At 31.7% G+C, this 20,928-nt stretch overlaps 3 protein-coding genes and 5 non-coding genes across 10 annotated transcripts; 6 read left to right on the top strand and 2 right to left on the bottom strand.

Moving 5' to 3' along the window:
* Positions 1-963: 963 nt before the first annotated feature.
* Positions 964-4,265, top strand: LOC101213403 (glutathione S-transferase zeta class). 3 transcript variants are annotated; one of them, XM_031883153.1, is made up of 10 exons: positions 964-1,110; positions 1,267-1,366; positions 1,702-1,758; positions 1,847-1,938; positions 2,171-2,242; positions 2,678-2,731; positions 2,832-2,907; positions 3,192-3,253; positions 3,349-3,408; positions 3,893-4,265. In XM_031883153.1, exons 1-10 carry the CDS (start codon positions 1,087-1,089, stop codon positions 3,989-3,991), a joined length of 696 nt encoding a protein of 231 aa, XP_031739013.1. In that variant the 5' UTR covers positions 964-1,086; the 3' UTR covers positions 3,992-4,265. The 3 variants fall into 3 exon arrangements, with proteins under 3 accessions (XP_031739013.1, XP_004133911.1, XP_031739014.1); XM_004133863.3 differs by having other exon boundaries at positions 965-1,110; positions 1,853-1,938; XM_031883154.1 differs by lacking the exon at positions 964-1,110 and having other exon boundaries at positions 1,261-1,366; positions 1,618-1,758.
* Positions 4,266-4,270: 5 nt separating this feature from the next.
* On the top strand, positions 4,271-4,343 carry TRNAK-CUU. Its single transcript has one exon. It is a non-coding gene; the product is annotated as a tRNA-Lys (tRNA).
* Positions 4,344-4,463: 120 nt separating this feature from the next.
* On the top strand, positions 4,464-4,536 carry TRNAK-CUU. The gene has a single exon. It is a non-coding gene; the product is annotated as a tRNA-Lys (tRNA).
* Positions 4,537-4,639: 103 nt separating this feature from the next.
* TRNAK-CUU lies at positions 4,640-4,712 on the top strand. Its single transcript has one exon. It is a non-coding gene; the product is annotated as a tRNA-Lys (tRNA).
* Positions 4,713-5,177: 465 nt separating this feature from the next.
* TRNAK-CUU lies at positions 5,178-5,250 on the top strand. The gene has a single exon. It is a non-coding gene; the product is annotated as a tRNA-Lys (tRNA).
* A 1,195-nt stretch (positions 5,251-6,445) lies between these two features.
* On the bottom strand, positions 6,446-12,933 carry LOC101213636 (transducin beta-like protein 2). The gene is made up of 10 exons (XM_004133864.3): positions 12,640-12,933; positions 11,904-12,009; positions 10,948-11,008; positions 10,543-10,838; positions 10,215-10,354; positions 9,722-9,796; positions 9,422-9,512; positions 8,655-8,858; positions 7,710-7,754; positions 6,446-6,976 (listed from the first exon to the last, which is right to left on the bottom strand). The coding sequence occupies exons 1-10, from the start codon at positions 12,844-12,846 to the stop codon at positions 6,897-6,899; spliced, it is 1,305 nt and encodes a 434-aa protein (XP_004133912.1). The 5' UTR covers positions 12,847-12,933; the 3' UTR covers positions 6,446-6,896.
* Positions 12,934-13,042: 109 nt separating this feature from the next.
* Positions 13,043-13,125, bottom strand: TRNAL-CAA. The gene has a single exon. It is a non-coding gene; the product is annotated as a tRNA-Leu (tRNA).
* Positions 13,126-16,981: 3,856 nt separating this feature from the next.
* LOC101213879 (probable protein S-acyltransferase 14) lies at positions 16,982-20,521 on the top strand. The gene is made up of 7 exons (XM_004133865.3): positions 16,982-17,572; positions 18,058-18,277; positions 18,386-18,477; positions 18,983-19,106; positions 19,187-19,272; positions 19,674-19,739; positions 19,883-20,521. The coding sequence occupies exons 1-7, from the start codon at positions 17,363-17,365 to the stop codon at positions 20,006-20,008; spliced, it is 924 nt and encodes a 307-aa protein (XP_004133913.1). The 5' UTR covers positions 16,982-17,362; the 3' UTR covers positions 20,009-20,521.
* The last annotated feature ends 407 nt before the right edge of the window (positions 20,522-20,928 follow it).

Consider the following 20,928-nt stretch of genomic DNA (forward strand, 5'->3'; position numbering starts at 1 on the left):
AATAACACAATTTTTTCATTATAATAAAATATTTACAAAATTTAGTAAAATGTTATGATCTATCTACGATGGACTAAGTGCCTGCCTTGCTCAAATTTAGTTAGACACTTTTAGTTTAATAAACTTTGTAGGGAATCTTAAAGTTTATGATAACAGAGTCTACATTTTTTAAATCGTAAAAGTAACAAATTTAAAAGTCGATGATCTTATGATTACCTTCTGATTGTCTTATAATTATCATTTGATAGTCATCTGATATCACTATTTTTGTCATATTTGTAATATGTAAAAAATATGTGTTATGAGCTATTTTTTTTAAAAAATGATTTTGTTATTTGATGTTTTCACTTTAAAATGTGTGTAAGAGTGTTTTTGGTACAAGTGTTCTATAATATAAAAAGAAATTGTTAAATACATACTTGAACTTAAAATTTTTTGTCTCACTTAGCTATGTATATAGTCATTTGGTGACTTTATGGGCTTGAATTTAGGCATTTGAGCTAAATTAAGTTTTTTTTGCTTAATTAAACTTTACTCCATATAAATAATATTCCATTAGATCAAAATAATTAAATGAATATCCATGCCATCCTCACCAACAATTATGTCTTCAATTTCAACTTTCTAAATTCAATTATAATTACTAGTCCCTAATCTAGTAAAGGGTGGGACAATTTGTTGGCAATTTAAATATGTTTTATAATTCATTAAACACCTACAATAAAATTCTTTTTAGCCATTCTAAGAATTAAAATTTATCAAAAGGTTAAAATTGTTATACTTTTTAATATTTACCATTAAACTGAAAAAAATAAAATAACTTCTTGTAAAATAGACTGACATTTTCAAATAATAATTTAATAAAGATTATATAATTTTACACATTTATTATGAGTGAAAAAGAAGAAAAAAAACAAATGGATAACATATTTCTCTCTTTCTCGTCCTAACTAAAAATCGTTACCCTCGAGGCTGGAGTTTCCTCGTATAAATACACCACACGCCAAATTCAGCCACAGTCTTTCATTATTTAACCGCTTTTGTTCAAGGAGCGTTTCTTGCCTTTTCTTCTTATCTTTGACGATCATGGACTTCCAATCTCACGCTTTGGTATCTTCTCTCTCTCTCTCTTCAGTTTGCATAGTTTCTTCTAATCGTTTGATCTGAAGATAATATGATTGCGAAGAGACAGATTCATTTTCTTGTTTCGAAATCTTTAGGAGATGTCGTATAATGCTTATCTTACTTTTGTATTTGCTATTGCAGAAATGCTCCGACGATTCGTCAACGTCTTCGGACCTGGTTCTTTATTCTTTCTGGCGGAGCTCCTGCTCGTGGCGTGTTCGCTTTGCGTTGAACCTCAAAGGTTTTTTTTCCTTCTTCTTTGACTTTTCTGGAAAATTCATCTTCGATTTTGAAGTACAGAAGAATTCGAGTTTGATTTGTTGTAAAATGTACGGTTTATCTTGTTTAAATCGAGTCTAAGCGGAAATGAAGATTGTGATTATAAATCGGATGAATGAAGAATGATTTGAGTTTGAAGTAGAAGAGTTCGAGTTTGATCTGCGGTAAAACGCATGGTGACATTGTTTAAATTGATTCTGTTATGGAATGAAGGTCGTGATAGTAAATCGAACAAATGAAAGATGTGGAACGTGATACTTCTGTTAACAGAAATGTTTTCTCCGACTGTTTGCTTAGGGCTTTCTTACGAGTACAGAGCAGTAAACCTTGGGACAAGAGAACAATTAAGTCCAGGTAAATCTCAAGATCGATGTGTTAATGCGTATCGATAGAATAGAAACCTGCTGAACGATTTTTCTTTCTTTCTTTTTTTGCTTCCGAGATGCAGATTTTGAGAGCCTAAATCCTCTTAAGTATGTTCCTGTATTAGTTGATGGTCCTGTGGTAGTTTCAGATTCGTACGCGATTTTGCTGGTTAGTATAGCGAGAATTGAGATGACTTCGTTCAAGTCCATGACGAAGAACAGTGAACTTCTGAATTGACCGCAATGGCTAAGCAAATTTCAGTTCAGAAGATTCTGGATTCTCACACGGACTTGAATATTCTAGCGATCCTTCTTTTCTCGTGCCGTTTTGATTCTCTTTAGCTCTTACTATTTTAGATTATGCTTGTAACACTTGCATTTTCCTTATTGTTATTGTTCAGTATCTGGAAGAAAAATATCCACAGAAGGCGCTGCTGCCGACTGATCTTCGGTTAAAATCTCGTCATCTTCAAGTAAGATTAGTACGGATTAGTTACAAATTGAGATGGTTAAAAGAGAGCTCTATAGATCTATGTCTTCTAGCATTTAACTATTCTTCTTACGTACTTCTTTACAAGCCTACAGTTCATTTTTTATCTTCAAGTTCATCGAACTAAATTTTAAAATCTTTTGGAACATTTATAGGATTTGAGATCTTAATTTTGTTGTCTTGATTCTATATGAGAAGACTTGGTTTAAACAGCATTGGATTAGCTTGCATCAATTAAATTATTACTTTTAGTTTCTAACGAGTTAACAAAATAGCGCTATTATCCCTAGTCAAAATTGAGCAGTAAATTTGTGATTTCTGATTTTCAGAGACTGGAAAAAGAATCTATAATTCTGTGCCAAGGAGAATTGACATATAATTTGTGTATTATTATGTTGATAGAGAAATTATGTTGCAGGTGGCAAGTATAGTCAGCTCAAGCATACAACCTCTTATTATGTTGGAATTGCTGGTAGATTTTTCATTTGCATATGATTTATCTGCACACACACACACACATATATATATATCTAAAGTTAATCTAGTCCACGTTTATATATATGTTTGTTTAGAAAACCATCGGGGAAAATTTTGGACCAGAAGAGCCGCTGCCATGGGCACAATCCAATTTAGAAAAAGGCTTCAATGGTATATATGTTTGTGAAGAAGTTATTCATTATTCAATTCTGCGTAGGAAGTTTGATATTGTTAAAATTACTGTTTGTTGTATTCAAATTATGTCGAAACACCTTTTTCAATTGTTTAGAATTAATTTTATACTTTTAAATTCTAAACATTAAAAATTACACAAGTGATTTTCAAAATTATTCACTGCGTTGCCTTATTACTAGTGCACTCAATCAATCAATGTGTGTAGACACACGTGACACGTGTATAAACGTCCTCAATTTTGCATCTGTTGTGTATTACAGCTCTTGAGAAGCTGGTGAAGGATTTTTCTGGCCAATATGCCCTGGGAGATGAAGTACATATGGCACGTTTCAAAATATTCTCTATTCTTTTGCTATTTAAGATTTCTATTTTTGAACTTTCATCATCATGGTCATGAACTTGTTTTGTCTTATGCAGGCTGATGTATTTTTGGCTCCCCAAATTTCAAGTGCTATTGAGAACTTCGGCATTGACATGGTATTGTATTTTCTTCATTCTTATTTCTATCTCACTTCCCAATTATCACGTTTTATGAAAAACAAAAACCATCATGCTGTCTTCCTCTTAAGTTTATGAAACTTCAACCATTTGAAGAAAAAAAAAGAAAAAAAAAAAAACAAAGCGACCAAGCACCTTATTATAACTAGGCATCACTTTGATTAATTATGACGATTTACTCCACTTTGCGCTAAAAGACTTGTTTAGATTAACTTTTAAGTATTTAAAAAAGTTTTTAAAAATGTATTCCAAGTATTTGATTGCACTTTTAGGTACATCTAATCCATCAAAATCAGAGGTTGATCGTTTGAAGTTCTAAAGTAAATTTCTCTGGTTGCACTTTGCATAGATTAGGCTGCAGTTCTAAAGTAAAACTCCCCATGTCGTTCTTAGTTCTAAGACAATTAGAAAAAGCATAGTCTCGAAAATCTCACAACAAAATTCTGCTTGTTGGATAATGCAGTATAAGTTTCCTACCTTAGCAAGGATTTATGAATCTTACAAGACGATACCAGAATTCCAAGCCTCATCGCCAGAAAGGCAACCCGATGCCCTTCATTAAGTCGTTCTTCTTCACATTATTGTACTACTAGACGTCTCACTTGTACTTATAACTTGTTATTAGTTGCCTGCAAAATGTGTAGATAGATAAACTTACTCATCATGCATGGAGACTCAGATCATTGATGCCTCTTGAAAATTTCCTCCAGTCCTTTTGTTTTTTTTTTTTTTTCCAGTTTACTCTAATTAATCTTCTATGTACGTTGCTCGGCTTCTAGGTGGAAGGGAAAAAACCGTTTTGTGCTAATATTTACTATGTTATTCAATTTTGTTAACATCTGCCCCTCTAGCTCAGTTGGTAGAGCGCAAGGCTCTTTACCTTGTGGTCGTGGGTTCGAGCCCCACGGTGGGCGATGGTTGTGGTATTCTTCAATTTTTAACCCTCTTTCATGATAGTGTTTTCTTATTTTGTAAATTATTTCTAATATATAGATCTGTTAATTTTTAAAAGGTTCGACTCTGCATTCAAAACGGCCCGTCTAGCTCAGTCGGTAGAGCGCAAGGCTCTTAACCTTGTGGTCGTGGGTTCGAACCCCACGGTGGGCGAAGGTATTGTTCTTTGATTTTAACCCTATGGTGTTTTCTTATTTTGTAAATCGTTTCTAATATCTTGTGAATTTTGAAAAGGGCTGATTAGGTATTCAAAACAGCCCGTCTAGCTCAGTTGGTAGAGCGCAAGGCTCTTAACCTTGTGGTCGTGGGTTCGAGCCCCACGGTGGGCGAAGGTTATAATTTTTTAAATTTCATTTTTTATTACTCTTATGTAAGTAATGCGTTTTTGTTTAAAATTCTATTCTCTTTTTTACAAATATAACTAATGACGAGAGGCCAACTTAAAAATAGCTAAACTAATTATTAAAACCCAAAGAATGTTGAAGGTTTAAATCCCTCGGTAAAATGTAGAAAGAAAAGAAAGAAGCTAACAAATGGTAAATAAGAACATATAGAATTTAAAAGGTCATGCAACCATATAGAACACATATAGATTTTATAAATTCCCTTAAACTGCTATGTATATATCCATTTTTTGAATTTAAAAGGTTTTTTTTTTTCCAAATTTTCTCAGTCTAAGTTTTAATTCGTTGTATTTTTTAAAAAATATGAACAAATTGTTTGGGTTAAAATTAATTACTGATATGAAAATAATTTAAAACTTAATTAGTAGTCAACATTTTTCTTACCACAGGGCCCGTCTAGCTCAGTTGGTAGAGCGCAAGGCTCTTAACCTTGTGGTCGTGGGTTCGAGCCCCACGGTGGGCGCTATTTGTCCTTTTTTCAGTCATAAATCATTATATTTTTTCTTTTTCTAAAATAATTAGAGTAAAATTATATCACCCGATCCGAGTTTTCTTTCTTTGCAAAGAACATTTGGGATCACTTTCGGATATATGTTACATGATTATTTGCATTACTTTAGCATGGACTGATTTACCGATATTCTTAATTGTTGCTAAAGTGATTGCTCCAAGCAACTCAAACTTCGAGTGGGAATTCCGAATATCGGCCAATCGAAGGTACATGTTCAATAAACACAAATAAGTATGCATATTTTGGTTGTTTAACGCCAATTTAAACACAACACTTCCACTTTACATGGAATCCCAAGATTATTTAACTACGTTATTAGATATAAATTAATCAGTTCAAAGAACTTCCCACGAAAATCCTTTTTTAAAGAAAAATGTAGAATTGACCAACATAAACTGCTTAGGAAGCACAGAGAACTTTGTAAACTTAGAGACCGTTTGAAATTCGAAGAACGGGTATAAATTAATATTAAAAGAAAAAATTCAAATTATTTGTAGAATTTGGACAATAAACAATTTTAAGAATTTTTTAAAAAGTTTTATTACCTATATTAAAAATTCACTACCTATAAAACTAGTCAATTTCCTTAAGATTTAGTTAAACTTTTAAAAAACACTATAAAGTTGTTTTCAAATATACCAAAACCAAACCAAAATACCAATTTAAAAACATAATAAAATATCAATCTAAATGTGATATTTTATGTACACACATTTTAACAGATTTATCATTTAAAAAAATCTCAAAATCTCAAGTAGTAAGTTGAATTATGTAATAAAAATCCCTGATATGAACAGAAATAAATCGGTCATGCAAAGAAATCCTAATAAAAATAGAAGAGAAGTATCAAGAACGTAAAACCTCAAGTGCTAACATTACATCGACATTTTGTTATCAAAATTAAACCAAATTAAATTTTAATTAAATTCTTAATTCAATTATGCATAAAAGAATTCTCAACTAAATTTGATTAATGCATATAAACTAAATATCCTACGAATAAAAAGGAAGCATCAATAGCAGTCTAATAACCTAAATAACCATTAATATTTACACAAAGACGACGAGTAATGTCCTAAAACTTCAAAGGCCTAAATCACTTTGGTTCCAACAAAAAAAAAAAAAAAAAAAAAAAAAAAAGACGGGATAAAACAGAAACACAAAACCAAATCTTTCTTTAAGCCACTCAAAACACATAGGTATTCATCAAATCAATCCACCGTGCCGGTAATTAAACAAATATCTAATTTCTCTAACATCTTCTTTTACCCATAACGTGATAATTTAAAATCTAAAACTATTACTTTCCTCTCTTCTTCTTCTTTTTATTTTTTTTTCTTCATGCTATAGGAAAGGTTTTGGTATAAAAAAGACCTCTCGCATTTGAAATCAACCTCGTGTTATCAAAACCACCTCTATTGTTAATAAAGAGATTGAATAGTTTTACCCGTCAAGATTCGGCCGTGGCTGCTGAAATTGTTGACTTCCAGTATGGAATTTAGACAACTTTTTTCAAGAAAACCAAGCAGTTGGTAAAAGGTTAATTATACCAAATGACCAAAGTTAATTTTATCTCAGCCAACAAAATTGATTCGTGATCAACTTAGCGATGGGGCTGCCCATAGTTTTACTTTCTTGTCCACACTCGCAGTAGCCAAAACCATTACCTTTTTAACTCCTGTTCCATAATAAAGCTAATAATATTAGATATCAGGCTAAAGTACCATTTCCAGTCTTTTTGAAGTTTGTTCTATTTGTTCCTATACTTTTAATAAATCTTATAAATCATTTGGCCCCTCAAAGTTAATTTTGGTATGGCTAAATAATAAGAATGATAATTTTCAAACCATGTGAATATATTTTCAAAAGTCAGACTAAAAGGGCTAATAAACAATAAAGCAGCAAAAATTTATTCAGAGTATTCAAAGACCAAACGGACACATTATAACCAATGAATATATTCTTAGGTTACTTTTGTAGACTGATCAACTAATTCAATAATAAAGTAAACTAGAAAAGCAAGATTTAATAATAAATTTTTGGTGCGTGAGAATCTTTCAAGTTGAACAATATCTCTTTTAGTTATTTAAATTTAAGATATATACAAGTGTTGTTGAAGTTGTAATCGAAAGAAAAAAGACTTTAACTTTGCTTCTTCTATTCTCGATTCTTTACTTCCTATGCTTTCAAATCAAGTCGTGCTCGCATTGTGTTACTATCAAAATTCAAACTAAATGACATAATACAATAATGCAGTTTTTAAGTGTGGTTTTATGTTATGGTCAGTTTATATTTATGTAATTCTCTCGTTTTTATATTTATGAAAATTCTTTATCTAATATTTCGACATCTCTTAGCAGCGAAAGCCGAAAGGAGACGACAATGAAGAAGAAATGAGATGGAAGTTTTACCTGATGGAATAGGTTTGGGTGCCCACGAAATCCATGTGATATCACCTGCATTAATTTTAAGAAGTGGGTGTCAGCATTCGGTCAGCCGAAACTGAAAGTTACAAAGTTCCAAATAAAGTGATATCTAATTCACAAAGGTTTGAACTTAAATTCAACAATGCTCTAGACTACAGGAAGTTAAATGATATATATATTATATAATAAACACAATGTTCTAAACTATATTCAACTGTGCATGAATCATGTAAGATAATGACATGGCAAATATCATCTCAAGATACAAAATAAAAGAAGTTTATACATAGAGTAGCTAGAAAAAACAACATGCAATCATCACTTGATTAATGAATCAAGTCATACACTACTGTTGTAATTGGGTCACCCATTATCCTAGTAAGGGAAGCTAAAAATTATTGTTTCTTTTGGTTGTCCTAATAAAAAGAAAGATGAGACCCGACCCGACCCAACCCAACCCAACGTAAATTTTTCTTAAATACTGGTGAAAAGATGTATACAAATACTGGTGACGGAAATTTTTCTTAAATTGAATATACGTTTTCAACTTAGTTTTGAGGAAGAAAAGATGTATACACAAATAATACTGGTAAACACTTGACTTACTAATGTGTCTGTGAACACCGTAAACATTTTGAAAAAGTGTTTTTTTGGTTAGTTGAATTGAAAAATGTTTCCAAACACTATACGACTATTTCTCTGAATATCATGATGCTAAGAAAATTTTTAAAAAGTTGTAGGTCTTGCTCTCAAGTGAGTATTTAATTTACTGGGATTAGGATCGTCAGGTGCAACTCAATCCATTAAAATAGAACCCCCCCCGGAAAGAGAGGGAGAAAGAGAGAGAATCCATTTTGGCAATCAATATTATTTATAGAACCTTGTAGAGGGAAAGAAAACAAGCGGTAAAATTACTTGACTTGTTCGTACCATCATGAGCTTTCTCAGCTGTATCCAAAACCTTTCCAGTTTCAACGCATAACCACTGCAGTGTGGAACCGTGTGTTGCTGCTAGTATCTTTCCGTCAGGGGATATATTGAGATGGTCATAATGCACTGTAGCACCTTTTGAATCGTGTAACGGAATTGGAAACACCTTGAGAGTTTTTGGATCCTCATCGAGGTGATACCTCACTTGAAAAAGAAAATAACCACAAATATACAAGAAACATGTCAGTCGTTTAAAGTCATCAAATTATCTTGGTTTACATGAAACAAGAAAAAAAAAAGCAATCAATTAATTAAAGTTTTAATTTGATTAAGAGGTAAAAGAATATATAGTGTTACAATATCACTTATAAATGAACAAGAAGCCAAGTAGAGGCGATAAAAAAAAATAAAAAATAAAACAAATGATGTGTTTCGAATACATTCTCAAGTGTTTAGTTTAAAAAACAAGTCGTTTTAGAAAAATTATGGTGTTTGGCAACTACTAAAAATATATTTTGGAGTGTATTTTAAACCTAATTTATCAAAAGAGTTCAAATAAAAATGAGTTTCCTGAAAAAACATTTTTTTAGGTCAATCCAAACATGCTCTAATTAGATAAAAGATATATCGTACAGTATATCTAGAGAACACAATTTTTTCTTAATGTAGACCAATTTTGTATTCATTTGCGAAAGCTACAAGTCATGTACTCTGTGAAATTCTAACAGATGTTTACACATGAAAAATATTGATATGACTCTACGTACCGTTAATGTTCCATATTCTCATTGAACCATCCTTTGATGCAGTGATGATTTGCTCCGAGTTTGGAGTAAAACATAACCAAGTCACCGCACTCTGGACATCAGAAAGAAAATGTTAACTCACAAGGAAGTCAAAACCATTCAGAATATTTCGGAAAAAATTAGGGTGGCTTGAAGAATAGATGAGTGATAAAACAGAATGAAAACAGAATATTGAAAAAGGAGAGACGGTCATGTCAGTTTTTAATTGAATCTAACTAACTAAATCACATCATGAATTTCACATAATACATAAACAACAACCTTGTGTCCTTTCAGCTGCATAACCCTCAAAACCTCCTTAACTGAACCATCCTTTGAGTAAACAACCTCCCATACCTGCCAAGAAAAATATATCGACGAAAAAACATCAAAGACTAGTCTTATTGATCGAAAATATGTGTAAAAATTAAAACCGGGTAGTATAAAACAACACCGATATTGTGATATTGGTAGCTTTTTTTCCCAGTAAAATTGAAATGACTTCAATAAATTATAATACACCATGAGCTAGAATGACTAAAACCAAAATTCACATTCACTTGTCTATTCTTTTTAAGGCGGTAAGAATATATGATACTGGACCAGTACACATAAACAATGTCTCACTATAAAGAAATGTATGTTAAGGCTTATCTTCGCTAATGTTTTCTGCTCAATTCTTCATTCATGGGTCCATAAAAGAGAGAACACTGTAGATGAATCTAAAACGGAGAAATTTCTTAGTATTAAATATGCAAATGCAAGAAATATTCACCTTCACATCCGCAGTAAAAGCAGCTGCTGCAATAAAACGGCCATTTGGTGACAATGTAGCCATGGTATTTTTTAATTGATTAGTGTCAACATCACCCACCAGCTTTCCCGTTTTTGCATGCCAGAGTCTAATATCAGTCCCTAGAAAGCAATTTTAAATCTTTTAGATCTCCAAAAACAAATGGTTACATAAAACATAGAGGTTTAATAAAAGAAAGTATAAAATCATTCACAAGCATTACACTTTTTTTTATGAAAAAACTTCATAAAACACTTAAATAATGGCCACATGCCTCACAATTGCTTGTTGTAAGGTAAATTTAATGTACCTTCCGAACAAGAAGCCACAATTGTACTCCCATCGGCACTACCGTAACTAGCAGTTGCACCTACTAGGGTTATTACAGATTTTTTATCGTGCACCTTGTGTTGTTCCCACTTGATTTCAGGAAGAGGGAGCTTAGCTTGCTGTTTAGTTTCACCTGAAGGTTTGGCTTTTTCTTCTCCATACATGTACAAAGAAGAACCAGACAGACCTTGAGAGGATACAATGATTGAGGTTGCATCATCACCAAACATGACAGCAGTTGGATGACCTCCAGCAGGTAAATTAATTCGCAAGAACCTGCAGAAATATTAATGAACAAAAAATGGATGAGAAACCAAAATATTCTTTATTAGCACTCAGAATAAATACACTTGAAAATACAGATTTGAAAAATGGATTTACATACTTGAAGCTTTTACTCGATGCATCATCCAACTTAAATACCCTGATCACTCCATCAGCACAGGCTGTTTCAAAAATATATAAGATAAGATCAATGAATAAAAAATGATAACAAAAAATCTTTAACATATCATACTGAAATGAACTGATCCAAAGCATTTATCAAACAGTGTGTATTAATTATGATAAAACTCTTAAACACAAATACTTTCTACTTCCACAAACAAAAACCAAAAATGCCAATTAATATAAATTTGGATGCCACAATTTAGAGACCAATTCCCACACCGATTGTTGCCTGTTGAGCAACAATAAGAGGATGCAGAATACAGTAATGGCTAAAACTGTCTAGAAAACAAAACCAATGTACCAAAAATGACAACAGAAGCTGCTTTTCATAGCTGAAAACATATAAGAAAATAAGTCTCTAATAGGAGTATTAGAACGCCGCAGTAGCATAGGACATTTTGTCAATAACTAGAGATCAATGAAGATGAGAAATGACATCAAATTAGAAAAGCATAAACTCTGGGTTCAAATTTCAGTCTCTATATGTGAATGAATCCACAAAAATTCACTAACACAGACGATTGAAACAGAAAAATACTTAGAACCTGTTACTTACTAGAAAAAGAGGATTAGAAATAATTGAGATCACTAATCGATACAATACATGAGCTTAATATAGAAAATGAGTATCTTATCAACTGAAAAAGATACATAAGCAAACTTGTTATACTTAGTCTAATTTAATTATTGCTTGGAAAATTATTTTGCTGAGAGAGTTTCAATTGAAAATACTTCAGCCATGAGAGCAAATAAAATGTAGGCAGGGACAATATTCACAATCCAACCTTCTTAGTTATATACATTTCTCTTTCGTCACAGCATATAAGAATAAGCAGCAAAAGATAGTATCAAGTGAAAAACAGTTTGATATAGTAGGATTAACCGTATTACCAGTCGCCAAATTACTTCCATCTGAGGAGAAGCATAATCCAGTGACAGAATCTCCGTGACCTTTCAATGTATTCAAATCTAACGGGTGATGTTTCTTGTTTTGATCCTACATTTGAAAATAAAAAGAGGAAAAATTAAGTATAAGAGAAATATCAAAGCTATTCAATGCATTAAGCAAACAATATATGGATTTCCAACATTTGGATCCTAATACAACTATTTTCCTCTGCAGATCAGACTAGAATAACACGACAACATTCTGACCGCATACACCTTATGAATTTTAAAAAAAGAAAAGCAAATGCAGCACAAAGCTCGAAGTAGTTCGTATGAAGCTATTAATGAATGTTTAACTGAAAAGTTAGCAAAATACAGTGATGAACCAGTAACAAGACAGGAATAGCATTTTCAGGAGGTTAGGATGAACAAACAGCAAAAAAATCATGAAAAACAAAGAAGATATGGCTAAAAATAAATTAGATGGCGATCATTTCAATAACTAGCATACGTCCACCGAAAAATTAACCAGCAACGTATAATTAGACCACATTCGCAATTCAGACGATGATCGATGAAGAATTCAATCACAAGGCCGTACTCGCAGCTTCGAAACTCAGCAGACGAAGAAGAAGCTAACCTAGATAATCTAATACGAAAATCGTGCACTAGATAACACAAAACAAAATTGCGAGAATTCTGTCGTCACTTTATGCAGTTTATCAGGAATCAAACAGACCTTCTCGGAGGAGTGAGAGTGAGGTTTGGAGTGAGACTTCTTAGTCTGCGACGGCTTCTGGTGCTTCTTCGGATCCGATGGAAGCTCTGGATGAGAAATGGTTTGGACTTCAGATCTTCGCTTGCGAAAGTAGCTTCCGAAGAAGATAACGGCAATTAAGGCACCGAGAATCACTGAAACAACCGGAATTAGCAGAGCAAAATCCATAGGTAAATGCAGAGACGTGGTAGCGAAGACGAAGCGGAAGAAGAATTTGACGATGGACTTGGAAGAAAGAAAAATGACGGTCAGAGTAAAATGATGGGAAATATATATATAGTGCAATGAAAATTGCATTCGTTAAATTAGAATTAAATAAATTTGGGTAAAAATGAATCTAAAATCTTTAATATTAATATTAAAATGTCAGAAGTGGGATTTGAACCCACGCCCTCGTAGAGGACCAGAACTTGAGTCTGGCGCCTTAGACCACTCGGCCATCCTGACTATGCCTTTAGATTTCATACCTTAGACTACAAATTCAAATCAAAATTTTATAAGTAATATCCATAATCTAATGAAACCTTAAAAAGCAATTCCTACTAAAGTGATTATCTTCCACATTTGTATCAAATCATACCTCAAATTCCGACTTTTAAATGGTAAGGACTAAAGTTAAAACACGTCATCGTTCAACAAAAATAGAAATGGATATGTTTTGTACTTACTTTGATAAAAAGGGTATTTTTTCGGTCAAGAGTGATCATCATTTTTTGAGATTTTAAGTCGAGTCATGATGTGATATCCTTTCGTCTTTAGTGGTGAAGAGACTTCATAGAATTGGAATGCATTATTGGAGTTTAAGAAGTTTGCTTTAACAAAAAAATTTAATCATTTCATTCTCGCTATAAATAAATCCAACTTCTCGAAGTTTTTATGTTCATTATACCAAGTTTTCTAAGAAAAATTGGGATGTTTTCTTATTCGGTCTAACATAGACATATATAATTAGTTTTTTTTTAGATTATTTGGATCGTTTGAGATGATTAGTTTGCTAAAGGGAAGAGTTATTTTCATCATCTTCTTGGACTCCCTATCTCATTCTCCGATTCAAAATGAAAATTCTCACTCCATTCTCCGATTCAAAAAGTTAATAATAATATTACAATTCATCTAACAAATGACCTAAAATGATTTGTTTTTAAACGAATTAGTAATTAAACTACGTAAGAATAATAGTTAATTCCAATCGTATCATGGTCATTTCTTTAAATTTTTTTTTTATATTTTGTTTTAACATTCTCTAGAAAGCAATAAATGAAAATGGAAGAGACTAATTTCTATGATGTATGATTAAAAAAATGAATACAATAAAGATTATGTATGTTCTTAGAAGTTCAAATAAATGAGTTGTATTATCAAAATAGACAAAAACGAATGTTCGAAGCGGTACGATATATTGTTGAAGAACATATTCAACAATAGTGCTTGAACTTAAAGTTAAACGTTCAATTTTCTCACCTACACGCACGATGTATTATAAAATATATTGATACACACTTATTGATTTAGTCAAAAACCCACATAAAAAATATATTTTTTATTAGTGAAATTCATAAACTTTACCATAGTTAATGGTCAAATTTGTACTCTTAACAACCAAACTTAATTTGTGCAAACTTAATTTTCATTAAATTAGCCAAAGTTGATAGGTGAAAACGAGGTAGGGAACCGAACTTAAAATACAACACCAGTGAAAAAAAACAATAGAATTCACTTATAGGAATGATCTTCAAGCCACATAGTTGAAAAACGAAAACTTCAATTACAATTAGCTTTTGCTTTATTCATCTTAATATAAATTGTGTGACGGTATCCTCAACATAAAATCATGAATCCACTATTGATTGTTTTATAATAAGAGATTTGGTCTAACTTAACTAAACTATATATATATATATATAAATTTTAAGATGGGTAGGTGCTAACCGACTGATGATTTTAAACGTTGGTATATTTTTATTATTTATTAGGTACTAATTTTTCACAAGTAGTGTAAACAATTCAAGAAATGGAAATATAAAATTATTTTAGAGGGTAGGGATATAATTAAGAAGTCACATCTTTGTGTTTCTAAGGTTACTTATGACTTTGATTTATATATACAAACAAACTAATAGTTCAATGTAATAAAATAAATGATGCATTGAATATGAACCGCCAATGAGGAGGAGAAAGGTTGAAATCTAACAATGTGGATGTGGGTATTTTTAGTATTATTATTCATCATTTTCCCCTTATAAAATAACGTGTCTTGCACGAAATATCATATTTGTTTTCTTATAGTTTAAGCATTAATTAATTAACTTAGGTAAGGGTTTGGGAGTTAAAGTTATATATATATATTAAATAACAAAGTTATATGTCGAAATTCTCACCTATATGAACGACATCAAATCACGAAAAAAATTTAGAAAAAAACAACTCATGACATCAATTTTTAAAAATGGATATATTACAAATATGATAAAATTAGTTATATTAGACGATAATTATAGAATTATCGAAGGGCTATTGAACGATAATTATAGACTATCAGAGCATTATCACTTTTAAATTTACTACTTTTACACATCTAAAAGATATCGTGCGAGGAAATTCATTATTATAAATTATTTTACTATTTTTTAAAAACTTCCTACAAAATAGTAGAAATAAAAATAGTTTTTTAAATATAAAAAAATGTTAAATTATTTACATAGCAAAATCATAAAGGGCAAAAGTGATTGCACTAAGATAGTTATATGAAGTAAATATTTTATTAAATATTATTTTGTTGACAATTTATCTTAATAAAAATAAAGATTTTTTTCTTTGAAAAATTATTAGAAACTTTTTCTAACTAGAGAAAAAATATTAAATGTCGATAGAGATTAGGGGTGGAACCACCTTCATTTTAAGATTTTAGTTTTATTCAACGTTTTATTTAAGTATTATGCACTTTTTAAATTTCAAGAATACATGTTTTCAAATATAGTAAAATGAGCTAAAATATTTATAATTATAAAAGAATATCATTCATAAATGCTGATAGAATAAATATTAATATCTGTCTATCACTAATACTACGAAAGTGTATATTTATGAACGTTTTTAACTATGGTTAAGTTTTTATTTTCTTATTAATTTATAGACTTTGACATATTTGATATTTATTTATAAGGGTTTGGTGTATATCAAAAGCTCCTATGATAAAGTATAAAACTATATCACCTATTTCAATTCATCTACTCACCTTGCTGGGTCTATGATACATCTTATTATAATTAAGTACAAAAATCCATATGGTCAAAATAGGGATGAAACATAAGTATATATTTTATTCATAAACCAAATTAATATTTTAAATCCAACTCTTTCAATACTAAAATAATGTTTCAGTAAAACGACAAAGACTAAAAATAAAAATATGAATTTTAGAAAATACTGAAATTTATAATTAAACTTACTCCAATATGAACAAAAAAAAAAATCATAGTTTTCTTGAATTGGTATTTAGGAATCCAAGGATGAATTTAAGGGTCAAATTCCACAAATCTAACCAGAATTAGGGAATAAAAATGGCAAAATTAATAAATTATTTCTACAAGTAGAAAATATTAGACAAAATTTTAGATTGGTTTTAAGAGAAAATATGGCATTTTTTCATGGTTTGTTTTGCTTTTTTCTTTTTTCTAGAACATATTGCAATGTTTTAATAACCTTGAATGACCTAACAGAGGATCATTTCAACCATCTAAATTTATATAAAAAAATATGTTATATAATTTATTTATAAAGCTTAGACTTTTAAAATTAGTTAAATTAGAAGGTTGAGTTTGAGATTATTCTAATCTATCAAATAATTTTGGACAATTTTATTAACTAGTGATGGGTAAAATTCAATTTGAAAATTGAGAAAGATCTTAGGGTGTTTTGTTCCTAAAATAATTAAATAATGAGATATTTTTAAAAATTGTAAAATAAATTAAAATATTTGGTTCGTAATTATTTTTGTAAAATGAATAAAATTTTAAAAAATAGTTTAAAAATTAACTAATTTAAGGAGAAGTTAGTAAGAAATTTATTTTAAAATATGTGTGTGAAATGATTATGCTTTTAAAAGTGGTTTTAAAGGGTTTAGTCTAACCAAACACACAAAATGCCTATGGAATTACTTTTCACTTTTTTTTTTTTCTCTTGAGTATAGGAATAATTAAATAAGTTGAAAGTATATTATTAAAATAATAAAGAAGACTAAAAATTGTAAAAAAGAAAAAGAAAATTAAACTGAAAAAGAAAAACGAAATTATTTAATTTCCTATTTTTTTCTTCACTTTTTCGCCGTGGAATCGAGACCCCATCATCTCATCTTCTCTTCTGTCTAAATTCCGAGAAAACGATACGCTAAATTCGATCCCTTTCCCTTCGCTCTTAAATTTGTAGTCTCCACGAAAGCGAAACACTGAAAAACAAAAACACAAAAGGAAAACAAAAGAAAAACAAAAAACATCGAAATCTTCCGATTTTCCACTGACTTTCATTTCCGTTTTTTGTTTTTCCCCCCATAATCTTGACAACCCCAGCTGATTTTTCGCTACTCTCGGATCACGACGAGGCCTCCGCCGGATTTCGCCGCCGGAACCGGCTGCGTTTCGGCTTCGATAATTTTCCGGCGACTTGTTTCGGCTAATTTCCCCAAGTTATGCATAGATCTGGACCGGCCATGGCTTGGAATGTCTTCAAGTTCTGTACGGCCTTGCGAGGTCTTGGTTCGATCATGATCCTTTTGGTTCTTGGGGTTGTCGGTGTCACCTATTACGCCGTCGTTTTGACCAACTACGGCCCCGCTCTCTACGATGGCGGTCTCGATTCTCTCATTGCTTTTGCCGTTTTGATCTCCTTCCATTGTTTGGTAAATTTTGCCTTTTAATTTCGTTTCTTTATAATCTTTCATTCGTATTTCTCTGTTTGGAATTTATTATTTACCTGATTCTTGTTCTTGTGCTGCTTTATAAATAACATAGCCCCTTGTTTTGGCTTGTTTTCTTTCGTTTTTTTTTATCCACTTTAACAATCTCTGTCGGTCTAAATGTTACAGTCAATTTGTCTTTATTTATCTCAAATCCTCTTTGTTAAATATTCGTTAAAAGTGGAGTTTATTTGTTGGGTAAAGATCAAATTCATCTTTCTATTATATAAAAAATCGCTTCCCTGTGGAAATTGGAATCGAACAACTTTTGTTCTTATTTATATAATTTTTAAAAATATTTAATTTCTCTATCTCTGTCTCTTCCTTTTGATGTGATGTTGGAAATAGTTAAGGGGTTCGGTTTGATTTTCAGTATTCGATATAAAGCTGAGAAATTTTAAAGGTGAAGGTATTTTGATGTTATGCAGTTGGTGATGCTGCTATGGAGTTACTTTTCTGTTGTTTTGACTGATCCGGGTAGTGTTCCGCCCAATTGGAGACCTGCTGTTGATGAAGAACGAGCGGAAGGCGACCCGTTGAACACAATGGAATTTAGCATTTTGCATCCGGAGCTATCGAATCAAAGAATTCGATACTGTCGAAAATGCAATCACCTGAAACCACCACGCTGCCATCACTGTTCTGTTTGTGAGTAGCAAGTGTTTGGTACTTCATATTTTTCCATTGAGTTGGCGTATAGGTCTTTTGTTGTTACCTATTTGGGTAGATATTTACGTTTTTCATTTCGGTTTTCAGGTGGACGATGCGTACTGAAGATGGACCATCATTGTGTTTGGGTCGTTAATTGTGTTGGGGCTCTGAATTACAAATACTTCCTTCTGTTTCTGGTATGTTTACTCTTCTCCAAATTGATTCTTTACATTTTATTTGGACATAGAAATCTTCTTTCCAATGTCTGGGTGATGTTATTTCATTATTAACTTGCTAAGATAATCGGATACAAGCCAACAAGCCATTTCCTAAGCAAATTATTAGTGAAAGATAGGACTCATACAGTGCTAGAAAATGGCAATTGGTTCGTGTAAAAAATGGTTGCACCTGTTGGATTTGGGTTATCGTTTTGCATTGTGTTCTTGATCACTTGTGTTATTTTCATAAAATCAGTAAAGCACACTTTGTTTCTCTCTTAAAAAATTATAAAACATGGTGAAGTTTGATCTAATTCCTTCTATTACAATGAGATGTTCTTAAAGTTCCTTGGAGATCATGATTTTTATAATTTTGAAGTTTATGATAACGGAAAGTCTTCTGTTTTCTACTGGTATGGCTATTGCTCGACTTCTTATGACATTATTATTACCATTTCTTGATCTTTCTGCTTTACCTTTGCAGCTGTACACATTTCTAGAGACGAGTGTTGTGACATTGTCTTTGTTGCCACACTTTATTGCATTCTTTAGTGAAGGAGAGATACCTGGAACACCCAGTACCCTTGCTACGACCTTTATCGCCTTCGGTAAGCTTGCTCAACGAGCATTCCTTACCCTTTTAATTATTAGCTTTCTACGAGTATTTGACTATTGCTTCTTTGTTCAGTCTTGAATCTGGCATTTGCTTTGAGTGTTATGGGGTTCTTGATCATGCACATATCGCTGGTGGCTGCAAATACTACAACAATTGAGGTACCATCTTTTGTTTGAAAATCGAAATGTTCATGTTGCACAAGGTAGCTAGGGACAGGTTGTTTTTGGAAAATACGTTTCTGCTTTAGTTTTGAAATCCATTTTGGGATCTCTAATATATGCCCAATTTTCAATGGGAAAACAATCTTACTTGTTTTCATGAATATGTAATCCATAAAGCTAATTGAAAAAAATAAGGAGACAAAACTTTAGAAAGTATCAATAAAACAGCAGCGGACAAGCTCTTTATACTTTATAGGTTCGGGCACACTAGAATAGGGATGGATGAGCTTCTAAATATTTTCATAGCATGTTAGCTAAAAGGAACTAAAATGTCAAACTTTCCTGTGTTGAAACCTGATTTGACACATCTGAATGCTGATGAAAATTTGTTCATACAGGCTTATGAGAAGAAAACGACCCCTAAATGGCGGTATGACCTTGGTCGGAAGAGAAACTTTGAACAGGTTTGTTAAATATAACTAATTGAATTTTCATTTCCGCACTGTCCTTGTGTCGGATAAAGATCTGTAATGAAATTATATTATGGAGTTTGATGTACGTATTGTGCAAGCTTCTTAATTACGCAACATTATATTACACTATACAGGTATTTGGGATGGACAAGCGCTATTGGTTGATCCCAGCTTATTCAGATGAAGATTTGCGACGAATGCCAGCACTTCAAGGTCTCGAGTACCCATCGAAGCCTGAGTTAGAATCACAGGAGTTCTAGGAAGCCCTCAAGCGAACCCATCAACTTTGCCATTGTGCAAGGGAAACATGGAATCCCCAGCCGAACCAAACACGATCTTCAGCCTTCTCTCTAAAATAACATCTTGATCTTACTGCTAATTCTAGCTCAACTGCATTCGTCCCCCACTGGCTGAGGGAGAGGGAGAGAGGGTGTCGTATAACGAAGCCGATCAATATGCGTAATGTGAACAGGTTTCAAAGTAATTGGGTTAGCTTGAGTTCGTTACTTGTTCTAAAATAACGTATTTTTGTGATGGTGGTCGGAGAACCCCGGGATATCAATGGGGAAATGGCAAATGTTTCCAAAGTGTGTTATATGCTTTTTTCCCTGTAACCCTTTGTTTTTATAGTTGCTGATACCACAGATGATGGGCAATCTCTGCTCCTCCACCCTTGACTTCTCTTGTTTTGCTCTTTCCCAAAGTTGTAAACATTCTGTTCCTGTCACTAACCGTGGAAAGTAATTGTCGTTTCAAAGTTGATGGTTCGATCATCTGCTGCTTCGGGTTTGATTTGGTTCGGTATCAAAATTTAAGTGATATGACATTTTAAGTTTAGAAACATTAGAAATAATAACACTAAAATTGAACTTTTTGCAACCGACTATATTGGTCGATTTGAACAAAATCAACCGTTTTATTTCCTCTATCATTTTCGGCTTGATTTCAACTCATTAGATTAAATATCAATATTTGATTTTAGAAACATATAAATAAAATACATTATTGAAGATATATTTTGGTAAAAAATTTACAAAAATTATTTTTACCCTCAAATTAACTTATGATTTCAATGGGAAATATTTATATTGGAAACATTGATTAGTTGTTAATAGCTCTCTAGCTTTTATTGTATCCGAAGGAATTGGAATGCAATAAAAAGTTAATGTATTGGAATGCA

This window comes from Cucumis sativus, chromosome 3, assembly GCF_000004075.3.
Source record: "Cucumis sativus cultivar 9930 chromosome 3, Cucumber_9930_V3, whole genome shotgun sequence".
NCBI lineage: Eukaryota > Viridiplantae > Streptophyta > Magnoliopsida > Cucurbitales > Cucurbitaceae > Cucumis > Cucumis sativus.